Source organism: Hakea prostrata, chromosome 1, assembly GCF_041222555.1.
Source record: "Hakea prostrata isolate BN-2017 chromosome 1, UWA_Hpros_2, whole genome shotgun sequence".
Taxonomy (NCBI): Eukaryota; Viridiplantae; Streptophyta; class Magnoliopsida; order Proteales; family Proteaceae; genus Hakea; species Hakea prostrata.
The window spans coordinates 28,992,290-29,020,261 of NC_142600.1; the positions used below are offsets into that span (position 1 = coordinate 28,992,290).

The following is a 27,972-nucleotide window of genomic DNA, read 5'->3' on the forward strand; positions in this document are numbered from 1 at the left end:
GATAATTGAAACTGACTTAGATTGGATCATCTTAAACCATGACAGTTTAGAAAAACTCTGCATGAATTTAGTGATATCAACCACCATATAGAAGAGTAAAAATTTGGTTCTCTATTTTCATGACATCTTATTTTACTAGTAATAACGCACGTGTGATGTGTTCTCCCAAAGATGTTTCTTTAATTCTAATTATTTTCTGTAACAAATAGAAACTTTAAAAGTTGAGAAGAAGAGAAGAAGAGAAGAGAGAGACAATAAAATACAAATTAGTCTCTTTTTATTTTAACTTTATTTCTTTTTGAAAGGAATGGTTATTTTAGGGAGAAGATTGTAGAATTTTCTTTATAGGTTAGGTTGAGATCAATTTCAATAATTTGAGAAATATATTTATTTTTCCCCCTTCTGGAGTCCATTGAAAAATTCTTCTTTTCCAAGACCTTCCTGTCCTTTTTCCCTCTACTTTAATGTACTCACGGAACACTTCTTGAATAGGAACTACTCTCTGTGAACAAGTTAAATGCAATCCTGTTCAAGATCTGCTCTGTAGCAAGCAAGGAATCAATGATACCACTTCAGGGAAGTGTTATAAAACGAAGCCTACGTGTACAATAAGAATTGTCTAGCGGGGTAGGAAATACATAAAACTAAAAATCCCTCTGTTTTTATTTAGAGAATTAATGGTATAGAAGTATTACCTATAAATCTTGATTGAACCACATTAGAACAACAAAGAACTCTATTGACACATCAAAATGGTATTCCGTTAGTAAAGATCGACCACTCCAAAGGGATACCAAATGAGTAGTTGCTATGTTTAGAACCCAGAATTGGATATTCCAACTCATGTAAACCCTGAAATGAAGGTGTGAGGGAACACTACTCCACTAGGTGTCAAGCCCAAACTCTAAATACCATGACAGCAGCTCATTCCAGCAAAATGAATGTCGAATAACAGCATTTATAACTAACAATGACCTGCTCAGCTGCATAAATCAACATCCTTGAGCTTGGTTTTCCAGCGTTCCCACTGTGGAATGTATACCAAGAACTGAATATACCCACTCTAGTTATAAAAATGAAAGCAAAATGTTGACACAACCTTCCACACCATCAAAATCTCCCTACTTCGCCAGGCAAGAGTTCTGTATAGAGAGGAATAGTTGGGAAGGGCCATAAAACACTCTTGTAGATTGGATCCGAATAGTTTGGCTGGCCAAATGGTCTAGTCTGACCACTGATCAAAATGACATTTCAGTGGCACCACCATCACTCATCTTCTCAACGTCCTCTTGTGACAACAGAGTTCTCTTGCCACCACTTCTGGTCTTATCATATGGTTGAGCCATCTTCCTAAGAAACTGCACCCAGCAAAAAACCAATGATAACTAATCACAAATTAACCTTGACCAAACGGAGGATAATGTGAGAACGGGTGATGCACATATTCCATGAAGGGGAACTCTTTGTACTTGCTGAGGGGATTAGAGTTCATTAGACTATGCTAAATATCCAGTTCTAGTGAAACCATAAGAACTTACATCTCGCGCTATATGAAGAGCCATGTCAGTGCTCAAGTTCAGGTGTGCATCATGTAGATGTGACAGTATCCAACCAGGCAATTTAGACCGCTTGTCATGACGACTATACCTGTGCAAGTAAAAGCAATCCATGTCAGACAGTACACAGCACAAAAATAAATGATGTATCATATCACACCCTCAAATGGATGAACAGAAAATATACATATCTTATCCATCACATATTTTCCAACATTCTTATAATGCCACTTTACGTGTACATGCAAGGAGAAGAGAGAAAATAAGGGAAAAGAACATGAAGTTATGAAGGAATAATTAATTAATTAAAAAGGGTTACTTGGATTTTTTTTGGCTGTGTGGTGGTGGTTCTTTTTTTTTCTTTCTTTTTTATGTTTCATGTATGTGTGTTGTTTGGATTATTCACAGGCCAAATTTTGGACACATTTAATTATTATTATTCCAAGCATCCCCTTATAGCCTAGGAATTTCTTTTCAGAAAATTTTACATTAAGGTCCCTTTAAAGGCTTAAATTAAGTTTGGGTCCAAAGCAAACTAACACCATTTGAGAGGTGTTAACTTTATTCATCATATGACCAAAATACCCCAATCCACACCCTTGCCCCCATGCCCACACCCAACTCCTCCCCCACCCCCCACCCCCAAAAAAAATAAAAATAAAATAAAAAAACCCACACCCAAGCGCAGTTCCAAACTTCCGACAGCTACATTGCCGGAGCTCCACCTGCGTGGCTGCAACTCCATCTTCCACCTTTCTCTCCTTTGTCCCACCAACCAAAACTCTCATGTAACAACACTGATCTCCCACTTTCATATAACCACCCCTACTGATGTGTATCCTATTTTAATTATGTAAATATAACATAGCCCACAGAGCACTAAGTTGTGGGATTACAACCAAAATGAAGAATCAATTTTCACTAGGTGAATAGGCATAGATTTTAGGTAATGGAGGATAAGCATAAGCCATTTTATACAGTGGAGGATAGCCAGAATCCCATTTGAGGCACTGGCAAATATGCTGCTGTTGCTGGAGTTGGTAGATAGAAGGGTAAGAGCTAAGACGATGAAGCAAGGTAGGCTATTGGTAGTGGGGGTGGAGTTGAATGCGCTAGATATTGGAGTGGCCATGTCATGTAGTACAGTGCTGATGGTGCTAAATTACTCACTGGTTTCCTTGTCGGTGGCTTGAGAAAGTTGCAGAGAAAGGGGTAATGGTGTTAATGAAGAAGAAGTGGAAGGGTAAAAGAACAGATCCCCTGTATTTTTATTTTTTTATTTTTTTGAATTGGGAGCTGGTGGGGGGACTATTATACATGCCAAAGGGAGCCAGTGACCTCTTCATTAAGAGCTGCCGGTCATTACCGAGTGAGCTAGCCTTCAATGGTAGATCCTATGTATTTTTCTCATAAATTGACTAACAACACTCTAGGAATTGGTTTTGTCTTCTAGGTGTGTTTGTGCAGACACATCGTAGCCTCCCATGAGTTCCTAAATCTATTTGGGCAAAGAAATCATGACTAAAGAATTTGGCAGACCAGTAGTCAGTAAATACCGACATGGAGCAATCTGATTATGCCATTGGGAGTTTTGGATTGGGAGAGAAAAAAAATGCAGGGAGAAGGATCGATACAGTTCATTCTTTTGGCCACGTAGCTATTGTTGAACAATCCATCAGAATGCTTGGCTTGCTGATATAATTTTTTGTTTCTCTCTGCTGTTCAAACCCTAAGGTGTGGGTCTAGATGGGGGGCATTTTGACCATCTCAGGAATAAAGTTAACGACTCTCAAACACTGTTAGTTGGCTCTGCCCGAACATAATTTAAGTCATAAAGGGGCCAACCTGATTTTAGGCTTCAATAAAGGGACCCTAATGTAAGATATTCTACTATTAGTTATTTTTGCCCTGTGGCCAACTCCACTTGGATTGAAAATTGACGAGTGCACATGGAGCCTTGGGGTCTGCCTAAAATTTCAGGACCATCTGGCTTGCCATGTGCCAGAACTGGGTGGCCACCCGAGCAATTGAAATGGCAACTGTAGGCATGTCTGAAGGAGGCAAGTCCTGATGATTAATCTCCCAAGTGTAGCTCATTTTGCATTTGACAAAAAATATAGAATACAAGGTGCCAGATTAATGAAACTAAATCCAAGAAGTTGAGTAAGGTCTTACCGATTGGAGCTAGGTTAATCATCATAATGAATTACCATATACAGGTTACTCCAATGTGGTTCATATGAATTTCATACCATCAGTTAAAACTCAACAAAGACAACAGGGTGAAAGATTGCATACCTCTTGTCAGCAAAAATCATCATCCCATAGTCAGCTTTTGAACGAATGACTCGCCCCACGCATTGAGCAGCCTGCCTCTGCTCCAATACATGCCCATCAATGAAGCACATATCTTAATCAAGAGTAAACATCTATAACTAGGAGTATAATACCCAAAAACATTTTGGAAACCATAATTGGTGGTCCATTCTAAGGTATAATTAATTAAGCAAGCAACATTTCCAGATGAAGTATAATTGTTGAAAACATGGACTGAGGTTTCTTAATAAGTCTAGAGTTTTATTTTTATTTGTTTTATATTTCCTTTTCCTACTTAGTATAAGACTTAACTAGGTTGTAACTATAAATACCCTATTGGGGTCTTGTGAATGATATACTTTTAGAGGAGCAATTCCTCACATTACAATATGGTATCAGAGCAAGGTTTTGTTTTCATCCTACAGAGGTGCTGTAGAAAGAAAAAAAACTTGAAGTCGCTATTCATGTGTTTGTTTTCTTTTCAGGTATCCTGGAACTGTATATTAGGTGATTAAGTGCATGTCTAGGAAAATTTTGTCTAAGGAGTCTGGTATTTAAGCGGACCGGTTGTGTCCCTCCAGTCTTTCCTGGTGTACTTTGATTCAACAATATACCAATTGGAGGTAACCTGAGAAGATACTTTTCACGTGAATTAGTGAAAGTAATTTGAAAATATTTCAGGGACTTTTTCATAATTCTGAAAAAGTTCAGGGATTTTTTTTGCAATTTGCAACAATTTCAAGGACTTTTTCGTAAAGTTTGAAAAAGTTCAAGGACTTTTTGAATAATTTCTCCTTGCGATGATGGTTGATCCCATATCTCCTTCATGTGGTACATCTGAAGAGTCTCCCATGTCTTCCATTCATAAGGATCGTGAGTTTTCTCCGCTTCAGATAACCACTGTGAAACTTAATGGAACAAATTATCTTAAATGGTCTCATTCTGTTTCCCTCGTTGTTGGTGCTCGTGGTCTTACTGGCCATCTTGAGGGGACTTCTACAAGACCTTCCACACCTGGTCTGCAACTTTTCAAGTGGTATATGAATGAATGCTTGGTCATGGTTTTCTCATCAACTCCATTGAATCTAGCATAGCAGAGAGTTATCTCCTCCTTCCTGATGCGACAACTATACATACTCCAGAGTTGGCAATGATGCACAGTGCTTTAAAATTAGACGAAAAATCAATCAATTACAGCAAAAGAACCTTCCTCTTTCTCAGTACTATAACACTCTTTAGGAATATTACCAGACTTTAGATTTTTATGGGAAGTTTACATCGAAGAATGCTGAAGATGCTATTGCCTATCAACAATGGGAAGATAAACAGAGAGTTTATAATTTTTTGGCAGGATTGAATATAAAATTTGATCAAATTCACGAACATATCATTTCTAGAGAGCCTTTCCCTTCTCTGGCTCAAGCCTATGCCATGGTAGATACCAAGGATAGTCGAAGGACAGCTATGGTACACACTCAAACATCTGATAGATCTGCATTGGTAGCTGGTTATAGCAATAATAAATCTAGTTCTGGTAATTTTCGCCCTCCAGTAAAGTGCGAGTATTGTGGAAAAGAGTGTCATACAAATGACAAGTGTTGGAAGTTGCATGGACGTCCAATAAATTCCCGTGGAGGTAGAAATGGAATCAAGGGCAGCAATCAAACATCTGCAAATCAAGCCAGTTCTAACACCCTGAGTACTCCAACACCTCTTTTTCCTCAGATGAGCTCCAGCACCTTTGCCAATTGATGTCCAGACTTGACTCATCTTCTCCAGTACCGACTTCCAGTACGAATATAGCCTCTTTCATTGATCCCTCTGTTGATCCACAAATACCCACAGGTATTTTTGGTTGTCACAATGTCAATTTGACTTATCCCTCCTGGGTAATCGACTCTGGGGTAACTGACCATATGACAGGCTCATCTACTTTGTTTCATACTTATTCATCTATCCCTATTGCTTAAGCTGTTTGAACGGCTAATGAGTCTCTCTCCCCTATCTCTGGGAAAGGATCTATTATCTGATCGCCTTCTCTTACCTTATCTTATGTCATGCATGTTCATAAGTTTTCGGCTAATCTTTTATCTATTAGTAGCCTTACTCGTGATATGAACTGCAAAATAACTTTCTTTCCTTCTCATTGTGTGTTTCAGGACTTGGAAACATGGCTTACGATTGGCAATGGTAGACAGAAGGGGAGCTCTACTTAATGTATAGGGTCCTGAAGTGAGGAATGATGATCCATGCTAGCCGGCGAGATACCCCAACTAATCACCAGGATGCCCCCACATGTAGATGTATGTACCCCTACCAATGACGAGATGCTCCATTGAACCGGCAAGATGCCCACCCATGTTGGATGTATGTTATGTGTGTGATGTGCCTCACTAGCTACAGGATGCCAACCAGGGTGGATGTATGTTATGTACCACCTAACAATGGTAATGACTAGCTATGGCCTAGGTTGATGTGTCCTCCTGTATTGCTTCACTACACCTACGTGCAGGGGAAGCCAATCATATCTCCAATTTATTTGCACTGATGAATGTGTTTTCACTTGGAAGGATGTGTTTCTCACTAGCTACAGGATGCACACCTGGGGTGGATGTATGTTATGTACCACCTAATAACGATAGTGACTAGGTATGGCCTAGGTTGATGCATTCTCTTTGTATTGCTTTGCTACATGTACCTGCAGAAGCACTCAGTCAAGTTTTCAATTTACTTGCACTGATGAACGTGGATCAAATGGATGGGTGTGTTTTTTGCTTTAGAGGACAAACAACACATTTTTACATGATTTAAAAGGTAATGCAAATACTTCCTTTTTATGATATCAATCTCCTCTATCTTAATAGGCTTTGCGCCTCATCCTGTTATTTTCCTTATTAGTCAATAATTGGAAGAGCTAAGCAAATATGGAATAGATAATTACAACAACAACAAGCCTTGTCCCAAGACTCCCAACGAGATCGGCTTCATGGATCATTGCCTTCAATCAGCTCTATTTGAGGCCACACTAGATACAAGGCCTAGCAATGCAAATCCTTTCTCTCCACTTCTCCTTAGGTTATCTTAGGTCTACCCCTAGTGGTTCTAATTTCTTCAACCTGGATTAAATAACTTTCTCCTTAAAGGGGGCATTTAGAGGCCTCGTTTGAACATGGTTGTGCCACCTCAAGTGACTTTCTTGTAGCTTATCATTTATCGGAGTTACACCAAACCAGCACTTATGAACAGATGATTAATTGAGACAAACTTATCTACTTCTGCTTCAGCAATTTATGTTTTTCTTTGATGGTTCAGACATATCTAATAGTAGTAGGCTTTTTCATTACAAGATCATAGAGACATTTCCCAAAGTATAAACTTTTGCAGATATTTTATGTGTTTGGGGAGCATTATATACTACTTGAGTTCATTTGAGTTTCTTATTTAAAGGGAATTTTATCTAGATTTTGGATAGTGTATGTGTGTGTGTGTTTTTTTTTTTGGGGGGGGGGGGGGGAGATCTACGCCTTACAATCTTTAGCCGTAATGGTTTTGGGTGATGACAAAGAGAATACTGGGTCTGTAAGGTTGCACATAGGTGAAAAGTCTGGGCCTTTAACTAGTATATGTTTTGAGTCTTTAAATGAACAATTGGTGCATAGCAAGCAGAATGCATCTGCTCAACATGAAGGTACTAACTTTTCTGTCCAATGTGGGTATCATGACTCACAGAGGGACGAACTTTACATATGTCCTGTGTCTTGAAGAAAGTTATTGTAGACAATGTGCAGAACCTGCTCAAAACATCTCTTCTATTGGAATGCCTTTTGAAGAAAAAGAAGACAGTTCCCAACCTTTCTAAATGCAAGTTATGCAACTAAATATTTCATCTTCCATAAGTCATTAAGACAATTCATTTCATGAATAAAATATGCAGTTGAAACCGGTCTACCAAAGAAGTGCATTGTAGTATAATACATGGAAGAGAAGGAAGCATGTACCAGTGCATCAAAAGTCAGAAAATCGCCTTCTTTTATCTGAAAGGTCTCCCGTAAATACTCCAAACGAGCAAGCAATATTCTGTGAAACGGAAGTTCATGTTTGGAAATAAATATGAAGATTCTTTGTGTTTAATGTACACAATTAAAATAATTTCTAGAAAATTAATGTCATTATGTACCTAAAACTGTCAAACCCTACCTGAACCACCAATATCAAGGCATAACTGGTACATTACACACCTTTTTTGGGGGTCAAAGTATGTTACACAAACAGACCACACAATCCAAGAGTGCAAAGTTAGAGGTCACATCTCACATCCATATCATAGATCTCAATATCAATGGCATAAGAGAATATAGCAGTGAAAAGAAAAGAAATTATATTAATTAAGATGACTAAGGTTCTCACAACTAATACATTGTCTTTATTACATCCAAAGCACTATTAAATGGCATCGCAACCAATTAAATCAACACCTATGATTAAAGCAAAAAAACAACTATAGCCACTAAGGGGCTGAATGGTAAGGTTCTTTGTTTAGGATGCATATAATGGCCCAGGCTGGGTGGAAAATATTGAGGTGTGCAACAGGTCTTGTGTTTTTGTTACAATAGAGATCCAAGATCGATCGCAGCAGTGTGCACAGAGATAGAGGCAGTTGCCACTACTTTTATCTATTGGGAGGGGCTGGCTCACAAAAGAAAGCTTTCACTGTCTGGTCAGGGCAGGTGCTGTCTGGGTAGCTTATGGAGCAACCTAAGGGGCTTTTTGCTTCAGAAGCCCTCTTGATGGTAAGGTAGCTGTTCTATCGATAGCTCTCACCAATCGTTAGTTTCTTGTCTCTTGTGTTTTTTTTGCATGTTTTGAGCAGAGACAGTCCAAATAATGTATGGGTGATCCGGTCTGTTTCTTGTGCTTCTTTGACATTTTTTAAATGAACCAGCATTTTGGCACAGTTTTGAGCCCAGAGACAAAATGCTTCTTTTGAAAAGGCGGAGAAACCCCATCTCCCAACCAGTGCATTTCTGTCTATTTAACATCAAAATATAACCTCCCATTTTGAAACCTCAAACTCGAAAGTTTCATTCTTCATTACCTCTCAATCTTTCTCCCGTTGGGAGAACTTGTTCATCCTCAGTCGATCCCACAATGAGAAGCTTCTAGTCTCCCTTTGTGAACCTAGGAAGGTCGTTCTCACTTCAGTCTCCCTCAATCATACCTGCAAAGCTGCGAAGGTATTAAAATCTATCTGATCCTCTCCCATCTCGTCCTCAGCTCAGTCTCCCTTTGTTTAATGCTTCGTTATTGCTGATTTGTATCCGAGGAAACTCTGGCACCAACTCACTCTCAAGCTTGAGCAGTTTGTTGCCCTAACTGTATTTTAGGTAAGTTTTATTTAGAGTTCAACAGTTGGGATCAGCCTCATCCGTATAATTGTTCATAACTTGTCATTCATAGCTGATTTCTTCTCTTCCGTCTTTCTTTCTCACTTTGTTTCCTTCATGAGTAGATTTTTTCTTGTGTTTTTTGTCATGGAGTTTGAGTAGTGAGATCTCGGACAATGGGGACTAGGTTTTGATTAATACTGACTATTCCCTTTTTCTTGCCAAGGAAATTTTGGCTGCTTACTCCATCCTACTGTTGTCTGCTGTCCCACACTATGTTTTTCTCTTATTGTTGCTGGAAAATTTCAGCTCCTGTTAATTCTGTATCTTTATTTTCATTCTCTAGAGAAAAAAGTTCAAGCTGTCTACACTTTCTCTTCTGTCTATACTCTATGTGGCCACATCTTATTCTGGAATACTAGTCATTATTATTGCTTGGTCGAGTTGACCATTTTGAATGCATCTTCTACATTTTACATTTGCTTTGTGGCTCTGCTGCCGTAGCGCATATATATCAAGTGGATATGAGAATATTTGTTTTGTAGATCTGGTAATTTAACCACCATGCAGGATAATTCCTTGAGAGTATCAAACCTCTCTATTCATGATGCCTAGGAATGTCTACTGCTGCATTTAAAACAGGCCTTTGCAGAATAGGTTGGACAAAACTGGAGTAGATTACACCTCACCAAAGAAAAATATGTATAACGGGGTTAATTCGACTTCATTAATTGTCTCTTTCCCCAATTACCTGCAGTCGGCTATATTTATCATGCTCTACATTTACAGGTACTATGAATTTTATCATTCCTAATTATTTATATGTGCTTTGTTACCTGTACAGAGCTCAAAACTTAGCTTAACGAACACTCTTCCCTAAATAGGTCTGTCTCCTTCTAAGATATTACTGCAGTAGTGGCTCACCATCTCTAGTGCACTAGTAACTGAACAAAATCATTCCTTGCACTTTAAATAAGTATTGTTTCTTCCCAAAGTTACCTTCTGATATGTTGCTGCTGTAGTGTCTACCATCCAGTACACTAGTAACTGTACAAAATCATTTTAGTATGTCATCGACTCAGATATGTTAGCTTCTTTTTTTAGGGAGGCGTTGGGTGTTCAATCAATTAGATGTGAATGGTGCAAGAACGCATTTGGTAGAAAGGATGGTGAGTGTGTGTTTGATATGACCCACTGGTCTATAAATATGAATAGGGTGCAAAATTGCATTTTGAGTGTAATTATTTATATTTGAGTTCTATTCATGTACTTGCCCCTTATTGGAAACGAAGACATCCTCGTAGACTTATTGCATCTTTACTTGACAACTCTATTTTATGGATCTTTAGCTCAATGGTAAGAGCACTTGGAACATGAGCGTATTTCAAGGGGATGGTGGTTCAAATCCACTAATATATTTTTTATTCAATTATGGATATAGATTAGATTATACATGACAAAGATTAAATCTCTTGTTAAAAAATAGCCTTAAATTTATAGCGTTCATCATATTTTATGTAATTTGTTACGAATCCAAGCTTTTCTCTGATTTTATCAAAAACAAAAGTGATCTTTTTCCATGCGATCCATACAAGGTTTTGTTTTCTTTTGTTACAGAAATGTTCTTTTTCCTATCTAACTGATGAACACATTTATGTGTGGAATCTTAGGGCATAAAGCATGTATTTTATACACTTTGAGTGGAGCTACATTGGGTTTTATGTTGTTTTTGCAGATTTTATGAATTTTCAGGACTTGGGCGAATATTTGGAAAATGCAACGAAACAGGAAAATTGTTCCTTACCTAGAGACAGGGAAATGAAACAAGAACGTACCATACAGCCCCTAAGTTTCTAGTGCCTATAGGCAATAAAGGATCTTGTGCTTCTGCTTCCTACACCAACGAAGCATACTCCAATGTTGGAGTTCCACCTACAATAGTGTGCAAACAAAAATTCCCCAAGGTGTAAGCTCTCTATACAAGCTTAGTCAAGGAAAAGGCAACTGCAATGCAAACCTCTAACACATCATATCCATACATGCATCAAGAAAACTAACAATGCTTGACGTAACCCCAAATCAGGTGCCAGTCTTCAGGATCCTCTTCTAGTAAACCAGCAGTATTTCAGGGTTTTAACCGTGCTGTTTATGACAAATTACTGGGAAGGCTGAGGGAAGTGGGAAGGCTTGCAATATGGTAAAGGGCTGGGTTTAGAGGAACTTAGGGTTCAGGGGTGGGGGTTGGCTTTCTTGAAGTCTTGTTGAAGAAGGTTGAAGGGCTGTTGAACTGTTGAAAAAGATCACTGACTATAGAGGTGCCACAGGTTTGAGTGCTCCTTATGCTTGTTTGTAGAGGAGAATTCCGACTGAGAACTTCAAAAATGCAGGAAATTATAAACACCAACGCTGTGGGCGACTCTCCTTGGGAATTGAGTCAATCGACGACTCCTTCAACCTTAGCTTTATTCAATATTTTTTCAACTCTGATTTGATTATACATTGACGGCTCTATTTATAGCCTTACAATTGAAGGAAATCATACTAGGAATCAACAAAATAAAAAGACTACTTGGATTAGGACTCAACAAGGGATTCTATATGGATTGGAATTCCTTCTCATACTAAGACTCAACCCAACAACTAGAAATAATCCAAATTAAGAACTCCTAAACAAATCTTAATTGCAAAATTTAAAATAAAACTCCCAACTTAAGAAGGAACCCGGCTTGAAAATAGGATTCCAACTAGAACTCCTACTATGACAAGGACTCTATCATATCTCAGCAGCCAAGACTCAATCTCAAAACAAAAGTAGATCTGGACTCCTCATATGATTTTGGATCTTACCAAGACTGTGGGGACTCAAAAGGGGCTGGTAAAACGACCCTTTTGCCCCTCACCGGGTTCGGCCACCCTTTAGGGCCGCAAGGGGCTGATTTGGGCCTTTTTTCAGCTTGGCTTGGGGGGTGGGGGTCCTGGTTTACATCAGTGCATGTTTGGCCCTGGTGGCCCTAACTCGCCCTGAGCCCAAACAGGGCCTGAACTCTAGATATTGGCCCAGACGGGGCCAGCTCAAGGCCAAAACATTCTAGCGCTGAATTAAAGCCAAGCGAAGCTTGGGATTATTGTTTGTCCCGCCCACCCCATCCTGGCCAGAGCCTGATTTTGGCCCTAATCCTAACCCTGATTTTGTCCTAATTTTTGTGGTCAAGACAACAACATGGATTTATAAATTGTTTTATGGACAAGGAAGCAGCATGGAATGTTGGGTCGTTTTATAATTTTGTGCATTTTATTTCAATTTGCCTGAGATATTTTAATAGAACATTAGAAGTCCTATTGCTTCTTTATTTACTTTTTTATATATTAAATGATTCAAATTTAACGGTAGGTTAGATTATGAGACAATTTTTAAAAGTGCATGTAGTCAAGATGTTGTTGATATCAAAGTTAACAAGGGTATAGATAGTAATAGCAGCTTGGAAGTCATTTCTTTATTTTAGTTTTTATATCAACGATTTAGGTCTAATAAAAAGTTGAATCATATAAGTATTATTTCCCTATAGTAAAACTAGTTAAGATTTTACCCCCAAAAAAAAAAAAACTAGTTAAGATATTATCATATGAAAATTAATAATAATAGCTTAAAAGTTTGTACTTATTATTTTCTTTTTTTTTAAATTAATAAGAGTCTAGATCTTGGGAAGTCTCATTGTTTGATTGAGCATCTCATTTTCAATTTAGTCAAGATACTTTTTATATTAGAGTTGTTAGGCTATGGCCAGGGCAGGAATGGGCTTAGTTATGAGCACTCAAGGCTGGTATTCAGTTTGAAAGCCCAGCATTGCAGCCCTAGATACGACCACCCTAATAAATAATTATACAAGTGAGCAATTAAATAAAACTACGAAATCGATGATCAATTTATAAGAAAACAAAAGACAACAACCTAGCAATCCATCACTAAGTTAATGCTAGTATGTTACTAGCACGTCAAATTAGGTAGGATCACGCTCGTCCTCTCTACGTGCAATGGGGCGTAGCAGATCGAAAACATTGGTTGCCCCAGAAACCATCTAGGTTAGCACCCAACAACGCCTGAGAGAACACTATGTTAGTACCCTCACATCGGAACACAATGGGCCTACTTGTTCCTAACATCATACTCCAGGATAATAAACCCAAGCAACAATCTCATTGACAGTACTGGCATTTATAGGATAATAATCCAAAACCTAAACATCTTGTTGAGAGAAGTCGTAGTACAATCTGTGTCACTCAACCAAATGCACACACAACTCACAAAATGCTATGACCTATCATAATTATGCATGTGTCCCATGCCATATGCACTCCTATATAATAAACAAAATAGAGAATCATGATAAACCCACTTAGATTAATCAAAATATCTCATCATAATCCATATCACCAAATAATCAATGATAATTCCACAAACCCATGCAATATGATCAAATAAGAAAAATAATGATGCATCACACATAAATGTAACAAAAGCTTTGCAAAACAAAACTAATCCCACTCACTTGTAGCAATGGTCAATCTATGTTAGGACTCAGGCTCCCGACACAACCTCACAATCACTGGTCTTCAAACCTAATGAGACATTATTAATAGACCAGAAGTTCCCTTAGGGCTTAAGGAACAAAACCCTAAAAGCACAAGACCTAATTCACACACTTTGCAGGTAACCAATTTCACAATTTCAATTCACAAATTTTGCTCGATTCTCCACACCAGAACTGTAAAATGTAGGATAAATAGATCCTAAACCCAATTTGATCTAAATTTAATTTCAATTAAACTAGACTTCAAAAGCTAACATCCTTGAAAAGACCGACATCAGAATTGACCCTAGGTTAGGTATCAAGTTCCCTAAACTACAGTATCCAGAATTGTCTTATTTCTGTACATGGTAGCAAAATGACTCCAGAACCTGCACTTATTGTTTTTTAATATTTTTGACTGATTTTTTTAATGAGAGGTAGACTTAAATTTTGACATACATTAAATACTTTGGATCAAAATACCTTATAGAACTCCAGATATGATTTTACAAACTGAACCCAGAATGCGATTCCAGTCTGTTAGTATGACTTCTAGTATCTAATTATCCTATCAAACGAGGTCAGAATGGACTCAAATTTGGTGGAGACCTTTGTCTATAAGTCACCCACAGTCTCAAGAAGTTCTAAAGTTAAGGGTACTTTTGATTTGTTAATTATGTATCGTTAATCCTGTGATTGTGAAGTCACATCAGGGGCTTGATTCTTAACACACACTAATGGCCACTACAGGTGAATGGGATTAGTTTTGTTGTATTTTACACATGATGCATCACTATTATCCTTATTTGATCATATTGATTATGTCACAATGTGGATAATGATGAGAAATATTAGCCATAGTGATTGATCTAGGTGCATTTATCATGATTCCCCAGTTCTCTTATTACACATGTGCATTGTATAAGACACATGCATAACTATAATAGGTCACAACATCATATAACTTATGTATGCATTTGGCTAAGAAAACATACATAGCATTGTGACCCTTTTCAACCGGGGTTTGGACGTTGGATAATCCTTTAAATGCAAGTATTGTCAACGACATCATTGTCGGGAATACTTGTCGAGTACGACATTAATTCTCCTTTCAGAAACAGGTGAGCTAGTTGTGTGCCCCTTGTGAGGGCAATAGCACAAGGTTAGCTTCAGGTGCTGACCTAGATGGCTTCTCGGGTGACAAAAGTTTGTGATCTGCCATGCCTCATTACATGTGGAGAGGACAAATGTGGTCCTACCTAATTTGTCATAATAATAGCATCTAACATTGACTTAGTAATGGATTACCAAGTCATAATGTTTTATTTCTTAATAGGTTCATGGATTCTCATGGACTAAGTGGTTTTATTCAATCGCTCCCTTGTATGATTATTCGTTATGATGGTTTTATCAATGAATGTAGAGATATGATACGCTAGAGATTAGCATTGCATTTGCATTTCCCCTCACTAAGCTTGTGTTGGAGAGCTTAACATGTGGAGATATTTGTTTTAGACATTATTCCAAGTGAAAATCCAACATTAGAGGAGTGTGCTTGGTTGGCATATAGTGGAGGCACATGACCATCATTATGCATGTGACTATTCCTTTGGGCACTACAAATTTTGTTACTACAGCAAATGTTATTCTTTTAATCACAGATGTTATTGATTTAATTAGTTGTGACACCACATAACAGCGCTTTGGATGGGATAGAGACAATAGATAATACTCTGGTATTAGATGTGAGAACCTTCATTAATTTGATTAATATAATTTACTTTTCTTTCCACTACTAAGGTTTAATGGATCCACTTTATGTCATTACTATTAAGACCAATGACGTATATGTGAGATCTGACCCATAACTATGTAACCTTCGATTGTGTGGTATGACGGTGTAGTATATAAGTCATGCCTTGAACATGGTGGTTAGAGTGGGGTGACATAACAAATATGAAAAGTCTAATAGTTTAAGATAAAATATAAATGCTAAAAACTAACTAAAAAGCAATTATAATTTCTTAATGCATCATTGAAGCATAGAAACAAAAGAAGTAACATAACAAATACTTACCTGCTCAACGTGTACTGGAAAGGAACCCCAAACATGATCACCAATCTACCATAATGTCGATCAAAATCGATACCTTCCGCTACTTTTCCCCTGCAATAATAAAAGACCAGCATTAGATTCTTACCAAAAAGACACTTTTCTCTCTTTCTTTCTCCCCTCTAATAAGTAAAACTTCTAGAGGCCGTTTGTTGAAATATATTCGAAATTCTAAACTAATAGAATAAATGATTGCACAACAAATGCTCGTGATAAAACTGAGTAAAAATCTAATAGGGGCATGACAAACATACTTGGAAAAGCTGGTTCATATCCTATATTGGACACAGTAACCTTCGCGTGGCTGAATCAACATGATCCACTTTGGAGACCCAGACCAAGGGCTGAACCTAAACCAGTTTTCTGGTCTAGCAAGGGCTGGTAGTTTGGTTATCTAGGATACAATATTTTATTTACTTGATAATTGATATTGGGTAGATTAGATTGGAATAATTTGGATCGGAATCATCCTGGAGATAGTATCAGGCTGGATTCTGCACAAAAATGGTTCAGAAATGATATACTATATTACGTGTGTGGATGTATACGTGCGTATCAGGAACAAAAAATATCAGTATGGTCAAATGGTGTATCTATCTTTGCCAAGGAGAAGACATGGGTCTAATTCCCGCTATCCGCCCATGTTGAAGTAATACATATAATATGATAAAATTTTTGGTATAATCGACGTGCAGTGGTTCTATCTTCTTCCTCCCTTCTTTTCCTCCCATCCTAAAAGAAATAAGTCATCCATCACAAATTAATAGTCATACCTCCATTTAGTCTTTTTTTTTTTTTTTTTAAAATGCTGTGGAGACAGGATTTGAACCCATGACCTTGAGGTTATGAGCCTTGCTAGCTACCAAACTGCTCTGCCCACCACTGAAGAGAATAACTAGGGAGGAATGAACAAACGAGAATTGGATGGACCCCCCACCCCCACCATACCTGTAGAATAGCCCATTTATACAGAAGTAACAGAACGGTAAAAGAGGCCCCTATGATCAATGATCATAGAGATCAATAGAAAATAAGAAAAATGAAGGATATATTGATACCTACCAACTTGATTTTGTTGCCCCTAGCAACAAACGCTTATGAACCATTTCACAAAGTATGTGTCCTAAACTCCAGATAACCCAAGTCTCATAATTAGCTCTCAGTTTCCGGTCAAAGAACAACGTTGACGAAGACATGTAGGTGCATTATTCCACAGTGGAGATTGTAATTTTCCACAAATTTCCCATTTGTCACTCAACGATGCAACTTTGTTTATTTCTCTTTTTGAGGATCGACGAATAAAACAATATATCTGTTCAATTTCAGCCTCATCTTCTCACTCTGAATCAAACTTTTCCTTGCCACAATGGATCAGATCCTATTATTATAAATGATACAAGCCAGATCCCAAATGTAGAAACAGAAGAAGGTAGGCGCCCTTCTTCATCGAAAGCAATGAGATTGTCACGGTTACAGCACATTAAAAAAAATGAATCAACCAGATTTGCCTGATGTAGAGGCAATCAAGAAAGCTGCATAAATGAATATATACCCCATAGAAGAATGGGGATAATCAAACCAATCTTGCTTGCGCAATGGAAAGAGCCACTGATTTCTCTATCTATCAAATCAAATTAGCCAATGGTGTGTGTTTTTTAGCCCATGCTAAAGTTCAATCAGCTCCTGCAAATATTCATGCCAGGATGTTAAGAAGTAAGAACAAAAATCTAGTTGCCCAAACAAGATGTCCAAATAGGAACATCCACACCCAGGCCAATAAACTATCCATGCCAAAAGGTTTACATCCACTGATATATTGTGAAGGGTTTAACCATACATAATCTTTTAACCAACCAATCAAATAAGTGGAGGATTTGTTAAACTGTGAAACATCACCCTGCCATAACATGATGTGTTTCCAACGCCAATAAAAAGTAACCCACCCAATGTTATTTAACATCCGGAAAACTGCTAAATAAAATGCATCCCAAGCCAAAATATCACAAGTACCGCCTCATCCCGGACTATCGCAAGGAAAATTATAATCAAAATCCTTTTTATCTGGCATTAACTTATAACCATGTGCATCTAAAGCACCTTTTACTCAAATCTACGAATGCATAAAGAAGTAAAGAGTACATGTCTTGAGCTATCAGGGAAGTAATAACCCCTAAAAAGGGCTAGAGCGAGGCCTAATTGAAAATGAATAGAATTATTGATTGTCATAAAGATTCCTATGTCCACGTCCCATCCCCCCCCCCCTGGTGGGCCAAGGAATATGTGCTTCTAAAAGAACTTTTATACTGCGCCCAATCCTGAAGTTAGTTCTATACACAATGACCAACAACAAGAAAAGTCAGCGCAATAGCTAAATGATAATGTGCAATATCAGTCACCAATAAACTTTGCATTTGTGGATGAAACCCACCCCCCCCCCCCCCCCCCCAAAAAAAAAATAATAAAAAAAAAAAAAATTAAAAAAAAAAAAGTTAGAATGGCAGTCCCTGCTCCTTGGGAGGTACCAAATAAATGACTACTAGAATCAAGTTTTTGGCCGTAAAGATTCCACTGACCTATAAAAAGTGGGCCTAACCCTTGGGGATGTGATACTACATCTAAGAAATTAAGTACAATAGAGGTGAAATTTTTTTTTTTAAATGGAATTGAGTCTTGGCAGCAGCCATGTTTTGTGAGCATGCACAGAATTGAGTTTTCACTTCTCCACAGCCCCTCCCCTTCTTTCTTCTTCCTATTCTTCTACCTTCCTTACTGTGAAAACCAGTACAGCAGATCACCCCTAAGTCTGCGCCAGTATCCATCCAAAGAATATGTAAGAACCATAATAACTTGACTTGGAGTGTTATTTTCGAGGAATTTAAATGATTAAATTGGATAGATTTTGACTCATCATAGATTTATTTTGGAAACCTTCAGGAGTAAAAGATAGGGGAAGGAAAAGAGACTACAAAGAAAGAAATTAAGGAAACAGTATACTACAAAAAAACAGCACAGAAAACATCACATAACCAATTTAAGAAAATTACCTTGCAACAGAGAAAAAGACAGCCCCCCTCCCACAATCACAAGCCCTACGATAATTATCCAGAGCCAATGTAGTTTCTACAACATCCTGGGTCTCAATAAAAACGAGTTTATGCTGCATTATATCCTGCAAGAAAGAACAAATCCATTTTCCATTTCATCAACTCACCAAACTTCCTAGCAACTACTGAAAGAGAAAATTCTAGGTAACTAATGCCAGAAGATTAAAATATTCAATAATAAAATGCAGGTATACTCTAAAAAATACAAAATACAAAATATAAAATTAAAGAATGAGAAAGAGGTTACTCAAATTTTGGGTCAGTAAAAAGCATTACAGAAAAAAGGGTTTATCCAATGCAAGGCATGGAAAAGTGATAAAGGCAGCAAATTGGAAATATTCAAAGACATCAATATCTACAGATTGTAATCCTGCAAGCTGCTGGAGAAGCTAAAAAGGTTATACAATACTTACTGGTTTATTAGGCCCAATTAGATCTAAATTGGAAATAGAAAGAACAAGAAATAGTTGTCAAGGCATCACCTAAGCATCCTGACGCTTTGCATGGCAGGTGTTTTGTTAGTGTTGCCTAATGTCATGTTTAAAGGGTAAAAGGGCCAAGAGGACCAAAAGACCTCATCAGGAATTAGCACTGGACAGGGATTTTAGGCCAACATTATTGGGAATTTATTCCTTCTTTATATCTTTATTTATTTGTTCTTGTATTTTCAGCCAATATATACAGAATAGATTTGAGGCCTTCTCATTCTCATGAAAGCCTCATTGGGTTGTTTGTTCTTATCCAATCTTCTCTCTATGTTCTCCTCTGGTTTTCTACTTCTATTCACATGCCACAAGGCCCCTTTCGACACCTTGTGTCACCTAGAAGCCATGCCAACTATAAGAGTTTTACCAGGAATCTCGGGAACCTCAAAGAATAATACAGCTGCAGCCTACTTTTGAGTAGCATATGTGTGCCTACCCTGGGTAGGTACTTCAACAGGCTTAACATGGATGACTACCATAAAGTGAAGATGGAATTATGGTCAACATGATTCTCAAGTACTTTGTAATTGATTAGGTTGTTTGGATGATCAGTTTTAGAATTATAGAGGTGTTTGGATGATCAGTTTTATTGGTTTAAACTTACAAACAGAGTGCTAGCACAGAGGACAATGAACTCGGTAACTGACACTATCACAAAGATTGAGACTACAGTCTCAGAGATTGTCAAAGCAACACCCAACTCAATCACAGCTAAACCTTAGGTGCAGCACTTCGAGTTCTTTGAGGAAAAGGGACAAACATGTTGTTGATTTTTTACCAACCTAGCATTAGCAACTGAAGATGTTGTATGAGCTGAAGTTAGAGATCCATCATATACAGATGATCCCTCGACTCACTGAAACTTAACGGAAAGTGTTTCAACCCGGGAAGAGCTGATGCAGTTTGAAGACAGGCAGGTGTTAGGCCAGAACCAGGTCCAGAACAATGGCCAAGGTTCTGGCTTCTAGTTCCTTGTTTAAGCCAGACTCTGGACCAGCTGTATGGGATACGAGCTGTCACCTACCTCAGTTGTGGATCCCCATACATGCAGCTAGCGTGAATGAGAGATGCTGACAATACTTCTTTAAGATTTTTTATCTTTAAGCTACTATTTTTGGTAGTTGCCACTTCCTTGTGTTGCTATTGAGTCGGTAGCTACATTAATAGGGAGTTGCTCGTTTTTTGAAGTATTTATCTTCACATCTGTACCCTTTTTCCATCAGCTTCACAGCCAAGTGACTCTCTGCTCTTCTGGAATCTGCTTTCTTGATTTGAAGGTAAAGAAATTATAAAAATAAAAAGGGATAATTATTGTTGCCCCCTGTAGTTTGATTTTATTACTAATAAAACCCTGTTCTTTACGAAATTACTATTGCTCCCCTTCCTTATAACGGTGTTAAGTAGCCGTTAAGTTTGAATATGTAATGTCTAATTTGCCCTTCATTAAAATTAAGAAATCAAAAGACGATCCTACCCCATTTATAAATACCAGATTAAATGTCAATTTTAACCTAAACTTCATTTATTTTGAATTAATGAATCCAAATCCGATTTGGTTTCCCACCTTCACTAAACTTCATTTATTTTGAATTAAAAAAATGCACTAAATCCAAATCCGATTTGGTTTCCCGCCTTCACTAAGCTTCATTTATTTTGAATTAAAGAAATGGGCAAAATCCAAATCCGATTTGGTTTCCCACCTTCACTTAACTTCATTTATTTTGAATTAAAGAAATGAGTAAAATCCAAATCCAATTTGGTTTTCCACCTTCACTAAACTTCATTTATTTTGAAAATATTTTAGGTGATATTCAATTTCCAATTTGAGTTGAATTCGATTTTCCTTCCTCTTCGGTTTCTATTTGAGTTTTATTCAATCATTCTTTCTTTATTTGGTTTTTTTTTTTTTTTTTTGAGAATAAAACGGATTATAGTTACTTTTTTCTCCACAGTTAATTAAGGGTACTACTGTAACTTGCCAAAAGGGTAAATAAGTAAAGAGATAAGTATAAGGGTATTTTGGGGTTTTTTGAGAAAATATAAAAATGCCACATCATCAGTAAACTAACAAAACTTAATGGTAGGGGGCAATAGTAATTGTAGACAAAGTTACAGGTTGGATTAGTAATTTTGAAAAGTACAGGGGTACAGTAGTAATAAAATTAAAGTACAGGGGGACAATAGTAACTATCCCAAATAAAAATAACAAAAACTTGATTTGAATATACACACACACACACACATACCACAGTTTAGAGAACCGAAAACAATCTATTTTTTGACAGAGCGGCAGTCTTGTGGTGAATCAAGATGCAAGCCAAAGTGGAATTCCTAGGTTGAGACTGGTAGTGTAGCATTCCCAGCAGGCCAGTAGTGTTAAAGCCCCAGTCATATCCCCTTCTTTTTTGGGGGGTTCTTAGCCGTTCCCAAGAATTCCTGCAGCTATACACATCAACTTGTGGTCTATGTTGTGATTTCTAGCGTCTACTTTGGCCTATTCTACCTCCAATTGCTGCCATTGCTTAACTTTTATAAGATTTCATCAAATATACTGCCACACAGTTTTCTGTTCTGTTCTGTCCTATTCTGTGCACAGAACCTCAGACAGGTAAAACTCCCTAATTAGTGATTGGATAAGCTTCCAAATTTTAGTATGCCATTCTACGCCATTCAATTTAAGTTCAGTGTACACCCAAGTAGCTGTTTTGTGAATCCTAGTTGTTTTCCATCAAAATTTTTAGTTTGGCTCTACTTGTTTGTTTCTCCCGAATTAATATCCAGCTTTCCTCGATATTGTAACCTGATAATACCCATTAATTAGTTTCAGTTTCATCAAGTTTTTGTTTAGCAAGTTCTGCTCACTTTAAGTTTGTTATGTGCTTATCAGACTTGAGGTTTGCAATTCTGGTATTTTTAAGTTTGAAGTGTTGACTTGTTTCAGACTTCGCATCAATCATCAAGATGGAACCTTTTCTCTTTCTTTTTTGTTGTTGTTGTGGGGGGGGGTGTTTCAGTTTGGGCAGGAGCGAAGAGAGCTTAAAAGGCAAACAAAATGCAATCACCTGCAAGATTCCCATTTCATTCCAACTATTGACGATTCCATCCATGTATGAGTAACTGACAAAGAAGCAAACGATCCCGTCTGGCACAGCAGCCACCATCTCCAGTAAGAGTCTTCCGTAATTCCTCACAACTCCTGGATCACTCCTCATGTCAAACTTCGTACTTACAGGAAGCTGATCACTGAAATATCAAGAAAATGGTTGAATATATAAAGCTAAAGCAAATAAATAAAGTGAATGACCCTTCCAGGTCCAAAGCCATAAAATACCTTCTGCTTGCAAAGCAAATGCCTGGAAAATAGAGGTCAATTGAAAAATGTTACAACCAAGATGCAGTTGTAGATCAACAGATGCTCTTACCTTCCTCGAGTAAGTACCATAGGACAAATGCAATCCCTTGTCAATGACATTGCAAAGCTTCGACTAATCACCGGGTTGAAATTAAGAAGGCGAGGATAGAGATCTATTGGGCTTAAAGTTCCTGAAGTTATTATAACTGACTGGAACCGATCAAAAACAGGTTTTATGGCAAGAGAAGCATCATGGCAGCTCAGCTGGAACATCAAACAAGCAAAATTTATCAGAAATTAAAGAGTAAACCTGGTTTCTTGGCGCACAAATTCTACGGTGCATGCAAATTTTGGTGAACATCATTTTGAGGCTCTAATACTCTAGTGCAGAAATGATTTAACAGGGAAGATTATGTGCATTTCTTAAAAGTTTAATAACGATGAGGTCTGTAGTACCACCATCCCCTCATTCAGAGAAGAAAAAAAGAAGAAGATGATGGTGCTGATTTAAATTAATAGATCCATTAGAAACTGAGAGTATAAGGGATGAAATGGCTAGTAACTTGGACTTGAAATAAACCTTCAATCCCATCTTCCCCAAACGATCAGTTCTATCCTAATGATATTTCTAACCCATACCCAGATTTCTCATCCATTCTTCCTCATATATGGGCTATTCTCTTCCCCACCCCCACCACCGCCCCACCCCCTCCTTTCTCCAGTTTGGATTTTGAAAGGAAAAAAATCCATTTGATCAAATTTAAGCAAGTCTAATCACCCACTGTTGGGGTAATGGTGAAAATTGGAATGCACAGGAGAAACAGAGAACAGGAAAAGCTGTTAAAGAGGGGGCAGGAGAAGAATGTGTATTCCAATGCAATGGGTTCCACTTCCACAGAAAGATCTCAAAAATAAAATTAAAATTAAATAAAAAAAGCGAATTCTCAGATGAAAATTTGCAATACTATACAACTTTTTGTTGGAACAGAATTCCACCCAAAAACTGAAATATAAATTTCCAAACTAAGTTTATTGACTGCATAGTTGTCAAAGCGTCCGCCTAGGTGGCAAAGCTTTGTTTTCAACCGCTTAATTAACGCCAATCTGCAAAGGAACTTCAAGGCCCAAAGTGACATAGAACCTATTTTTTGCTCTATAAATGTGAAGCATAAGCCATACTCAACATTAAGAATCAATGAATCAGTAAATGCCTAGGCGAACACTTTGACAACCATGGTTTGATGAGATGAACTTATGTTTGTGTTATTTTTTTGAATAATTTTTCATAATTATAATTCTTGAATGCTTGTTTTTTTGGATGAATGTGACTATTGAATATTTGTTTAGCTTATTATTGAAAGTAGTTGTATTGAAAAGTAATTATATTGAAAATTTTTAATCCAACCGCTTTGGTCACCTAAGCGCCGCTTTGTAGCCTAATTGCCTAGGCGGAGCCCCCAATCGCTTTGGTCTCCTTGCCGCTTTGACAACTATGATTGACTGAAAGCAGAAAGAGGGAAATAATTCCCAGAATTGGTAACACTAAGGTAAGTCGATTAGCTGAAATCCTGAAACTGATCCAACTAGGAGTGGCCAGCATCTTTAGCGTCTTCAAAAGCTCTAGAAATCCCATGAATCACAAAGCCCCTTAGATGAGAATATTTGGTACAGTCACGTTGTTAATGACCAAAACCTAACACCCCATAATTTCAAGATCTAGACCAGGAACAAAGTCCTCAGGGAGGCTTTTTGAGGTAGCAAAGCCAGTTCCCTGTACATAATCATGGTAAGATATGGAACTTCACAAGCCTTTCCGGCAATGGCAATGGTGATGCCACAAGAATCATTTGCAAGTGCATATTGTGATGTCAAAGAATAGAGAAAGCAGGGTTCTGGTTAGAATTAGGATTATGATGGAACAAAGGATATGGGAAAGATAGGGTTCACATACAACTGTGCAAGTTCAAATTCACATCACTGAACTGGTACCTTTTACATCCATAATTTTTTTTACATGATGGATGTAAAGGGGGGCGAAGTATGGGGGGCCATACAAATAACTTGCCCTTGAATTTGAATAAAAAGCTGAGAAACAAAGAGAAGCAGAATAGAGCACACAAGATGGTCCCATGTGACAGATATGTCATCCGAGTGGACATACAGCAATATCAGGTAACTTAAATTTTCCCAGTTTACAAAATAACATAAAATAAATAAATAAATCAAAAACTATCAGGTAACTTAGAGAAACAAAGAGAAGCAGAATAGAGCACACAAGATGGTCCAATATGACAGATGTGTCATCCGAGTGGACATACGGCAATATCAGGTAACTTAGATTTTCCCAGTTTACAAAATAACATAAAATAAATCAAAAAATCAAAAACTATGGAGGGAAGCTATACCTGTAATACAGGATCAGGTATATGCGGCATTCGCTCATCAACGGGTTCAATGATGATCGAGAAACCCTTAGTGTATGTTCCCACCAGTGTTGCAAAGTCGCAAATTGTTTGGATGTGCAAAAATTCATCAGTATCAGTTATTTCCAAGGTCAGCAGGAGTGAGTACATCCGATCATAGCAAAACTTCAACATTTTCTGGTCAATACCAGCTTGTGCATTTATGGAAGCAACAAATGCAACAGGGCCCTCCTTCTCTACATTTTCCGTATCCAAACGGCCTTTCAAATATTGTATTAATCTTCGTAAAACGGAGAGAAAATGTTCTGCTCGCCGAATATTTCCAGGCACAGCCTCTTTTAATATGTCATCAGGCAAGGCAGGGTTTGCAAGCCAAGCATCAGTGACTGCAGAAGGAAAGGAGTTAAGCAACGGGCAATAAGAGATAAGAAGAACCATAGAAAGTCAAAAGGCCAACTATGCCAAAAAAAATTATTTACTCCACATACGGGGTAGGTTTCCCCTTTGTGCCAAACCCTCAACAAGCCGGTTGTATTCAGAGCGCAATCTGTTTGCATCGGTTGCCTTGAACCTTCCTAGCATGTCAAACATTTTGAAGAATGATTGGACATCAAGCTTTAATGGGAGATCAAAAAAGCAACAAAAATGGCACGCATAGCCATACAAGAATGTAAAATAGGAAGCACTAATTTGAATCTTCCCTCAATTCAAATTTTCAGGTCTTTTTTGAAATAAAAATAGAAGTTAAAAAAAAGTACAAATAACACCTCGGCACCTTATGACCCCATTATAACCTCTGACAGAGAAAAAGGGCTGTCATCTCTCTAAAGCTATAACGATCCCAACAAAGTTAATCAAAAAACTGAAAAAGCAACAAAAAATTTATAAGGCATTGTTTCTCCTAATAGATGAGGCACATGGCAGAAGCAAGTCATCCAGACTGAATAGTATTAAAGAGAAGAAGACGAAGGCAAATTAGCAACCATAGCTTCAATCATCAAAAGAAGAAAAAAGGAATGACGGAGAAACAAATTGTCTGATAAATGTTGGCAACCATATCCTAAAACAAAAAGATTAGCTAGTCAGAATGCAGTTTGTGCACCTAAAAAGTTTTGATATTTTAAGTGAGCTTCACTATCATTACTTAAGATTTAATCGAAGATTGACAACTAGGCTTTCACTACTTCTCAACAATTAGTTCGTATGCTTTATAAAATAATAAAGTAACCTTAGTCTTACACAGGTATCCATGAATGAGAAATCAATAGCATCATAGCCAACATTTAAATCTCTGTTGCACCTTGTATAGAAGGGCTTGCTTCAGGACAGCAAGACAACAAATTTAAAGACTCTTTAGAACTGAAGGGAAATACAAGGTGTCTTTTTTTTTCTTTTCTTTTTTCTTTTTTTTTGGGGGGGGGGGGCTTTTTTTCCCAAAGGAGTGGGCGGTGGTCTGGGGTGTGAAAGGTGAATTCTGCATTTTCAAGAGACCGCAACAATTCGATGTGCATAGAAGACGCGTCCAAGAAACAAGGGAAGATGACAAGGAATTTCAAAATGATATTCAAAATAGATAAAGAGAAACAAGTCCAAAGGAATGAGAGAGAAGTTCAAAAAAGAATAAAAATAGCTCTCAAATGAAGCATTTTTATCAATATGCTAATGCCACAAAAACACTAGAAAATATCTAGAACAAAAACAAACCACAACACAGAACAAGCAATTACCTTTCGATCTCCTGACTCAACCTGCTGAGATTCCTTGTAGCTCCTTCGAGCGTCTGTCTCCTTACACTCACACTAAGCGCCTCAATGCACACATTATCGATATTATGAGCCTCATCAAAGACCACAACACATTCCCTCTGCATTTCCTTGGATATAATCCCGGCGACCTTAGGATCAAGCAAGTACTGATAACTATAAACAACAACATTCGCGAACTGAATCATATGACGTGCCAAATAGTACGGGCACCACCCTTTTTCCTTACCGAACGCCCTCAAATCCTGTAAAGTATAAACCCCAGGAGGCAAAATGGCGTCGGAACCAGCCTTCTCGAAATTCTCGAAGAACGAACATGTAGGAACATCAGGATTCTCGATAGCCATAGCGCGAACCCAGCTAGCAGTAAGCTTGCGACAAGCGGCGTCGACGGAATCACGGGAATTGGCGGAGAGAACAGAGGGGTTAATGCAGAGATTTTTACGAGAAGATAGACCAAGAGCGAGGATGCGAGCAGAAGGACCGAGGTAGCGGAGCTGATAATCATGAAGAAGACGAAGCTCAGCTAGGGTTTTCTCCATCTCGTGGACGGTTCGAGTACAGTAGAGAAGCTTGATGGGATTGGAAGGTTTAGAGAGGGCATAACTGGTGATGAGGGAGAGGAGAGCAATGGTCTTGCCAGTCCCAGTTGGCATTTCCAAGAGGCAATGGCCTTTAGCGTCAAGAGTTCTCTTGAGCTCAATCATGTAAGCGTACTGCTCTGGGTAGATGTGATCGTAAGGGAAGTAGACTGTTACATCCTCTATTTGGAACTTCATGGCCGCTCCGCTCTGTATTACGAGACTGAAGAACTGAAACTCAATCTGAAACTGAGTTCAGCTAGCCTTTATAAACGACCACTTCAGCGATCAGTATCTTCACTTCTTGGAGGGTTCAAAGGATGAATC

At 37.9% G+C, this 27,972-nt stretch overlaps 1 protein-coding gene across 1 annotated transcript; it reads right to left on the reverse strand.

Annotated features, from left to right (window-relative positions):
* Positions 1 to 5: 5 nt before the first annotated feature.
* On the reverse strand, positions 6 to 27,968 carry UVH6 (RAD3-like DNA-binding helicase protein). The gene is made up of 11 exons (XM_089138530.1): positions 27,029 to 27,968; positions 25,790 to 25,872; positions 25,284 to 25,687; positions 22,949 to 23,142; positions 22,589 to 22,769; positions 18,982 to 19,106; positions 15,902 to 15,991; positions 7,871 to 7,949; positions 3,855 to 3,931; positions 1,539 to 1,647; positions 6 to 1,358 (listed from the first exon to the last, which is right to left on the reverse strand). The coding sequence occupies exons 1-11, from the start codon at positions 27,841 to 27,843 to the stop codon at positions 1,239 to 1,241; spliced, it is 2,277 nt and encodes a 758-aa protein (XP_088994656.1). The 5' UTR covers positions 27,844 to 27,968; the 3' UTR covers positions 6 to 1,238.
* Between the last annotated feature and the right edge of the window lie 4 nt (positions 27,969 to 27,972).

Coding starts and splice junctions, on each gene's coding strand:
- UVH6 (XM_089138530.1), bottom strand. CDS start 27,843: ATGAAGTTCCAAATAGAGGATGTAACAGTCTACTTCCCTTACGATCAC. Junction 25,873..27,028: donor TTGAGTCAGGAGATCGAAAG/GTAATTGCTTGT, acceptor CATGCTAGGAAG/GTTCAAGGCAACCGATGCAA. Junction 23,143..25,283: donor TACCTGATCCTGTATTACAG/GTATAGCTTCCC, acceptor TTGATGTTCCAG/CTGAGCTGCCATGATGCTTC.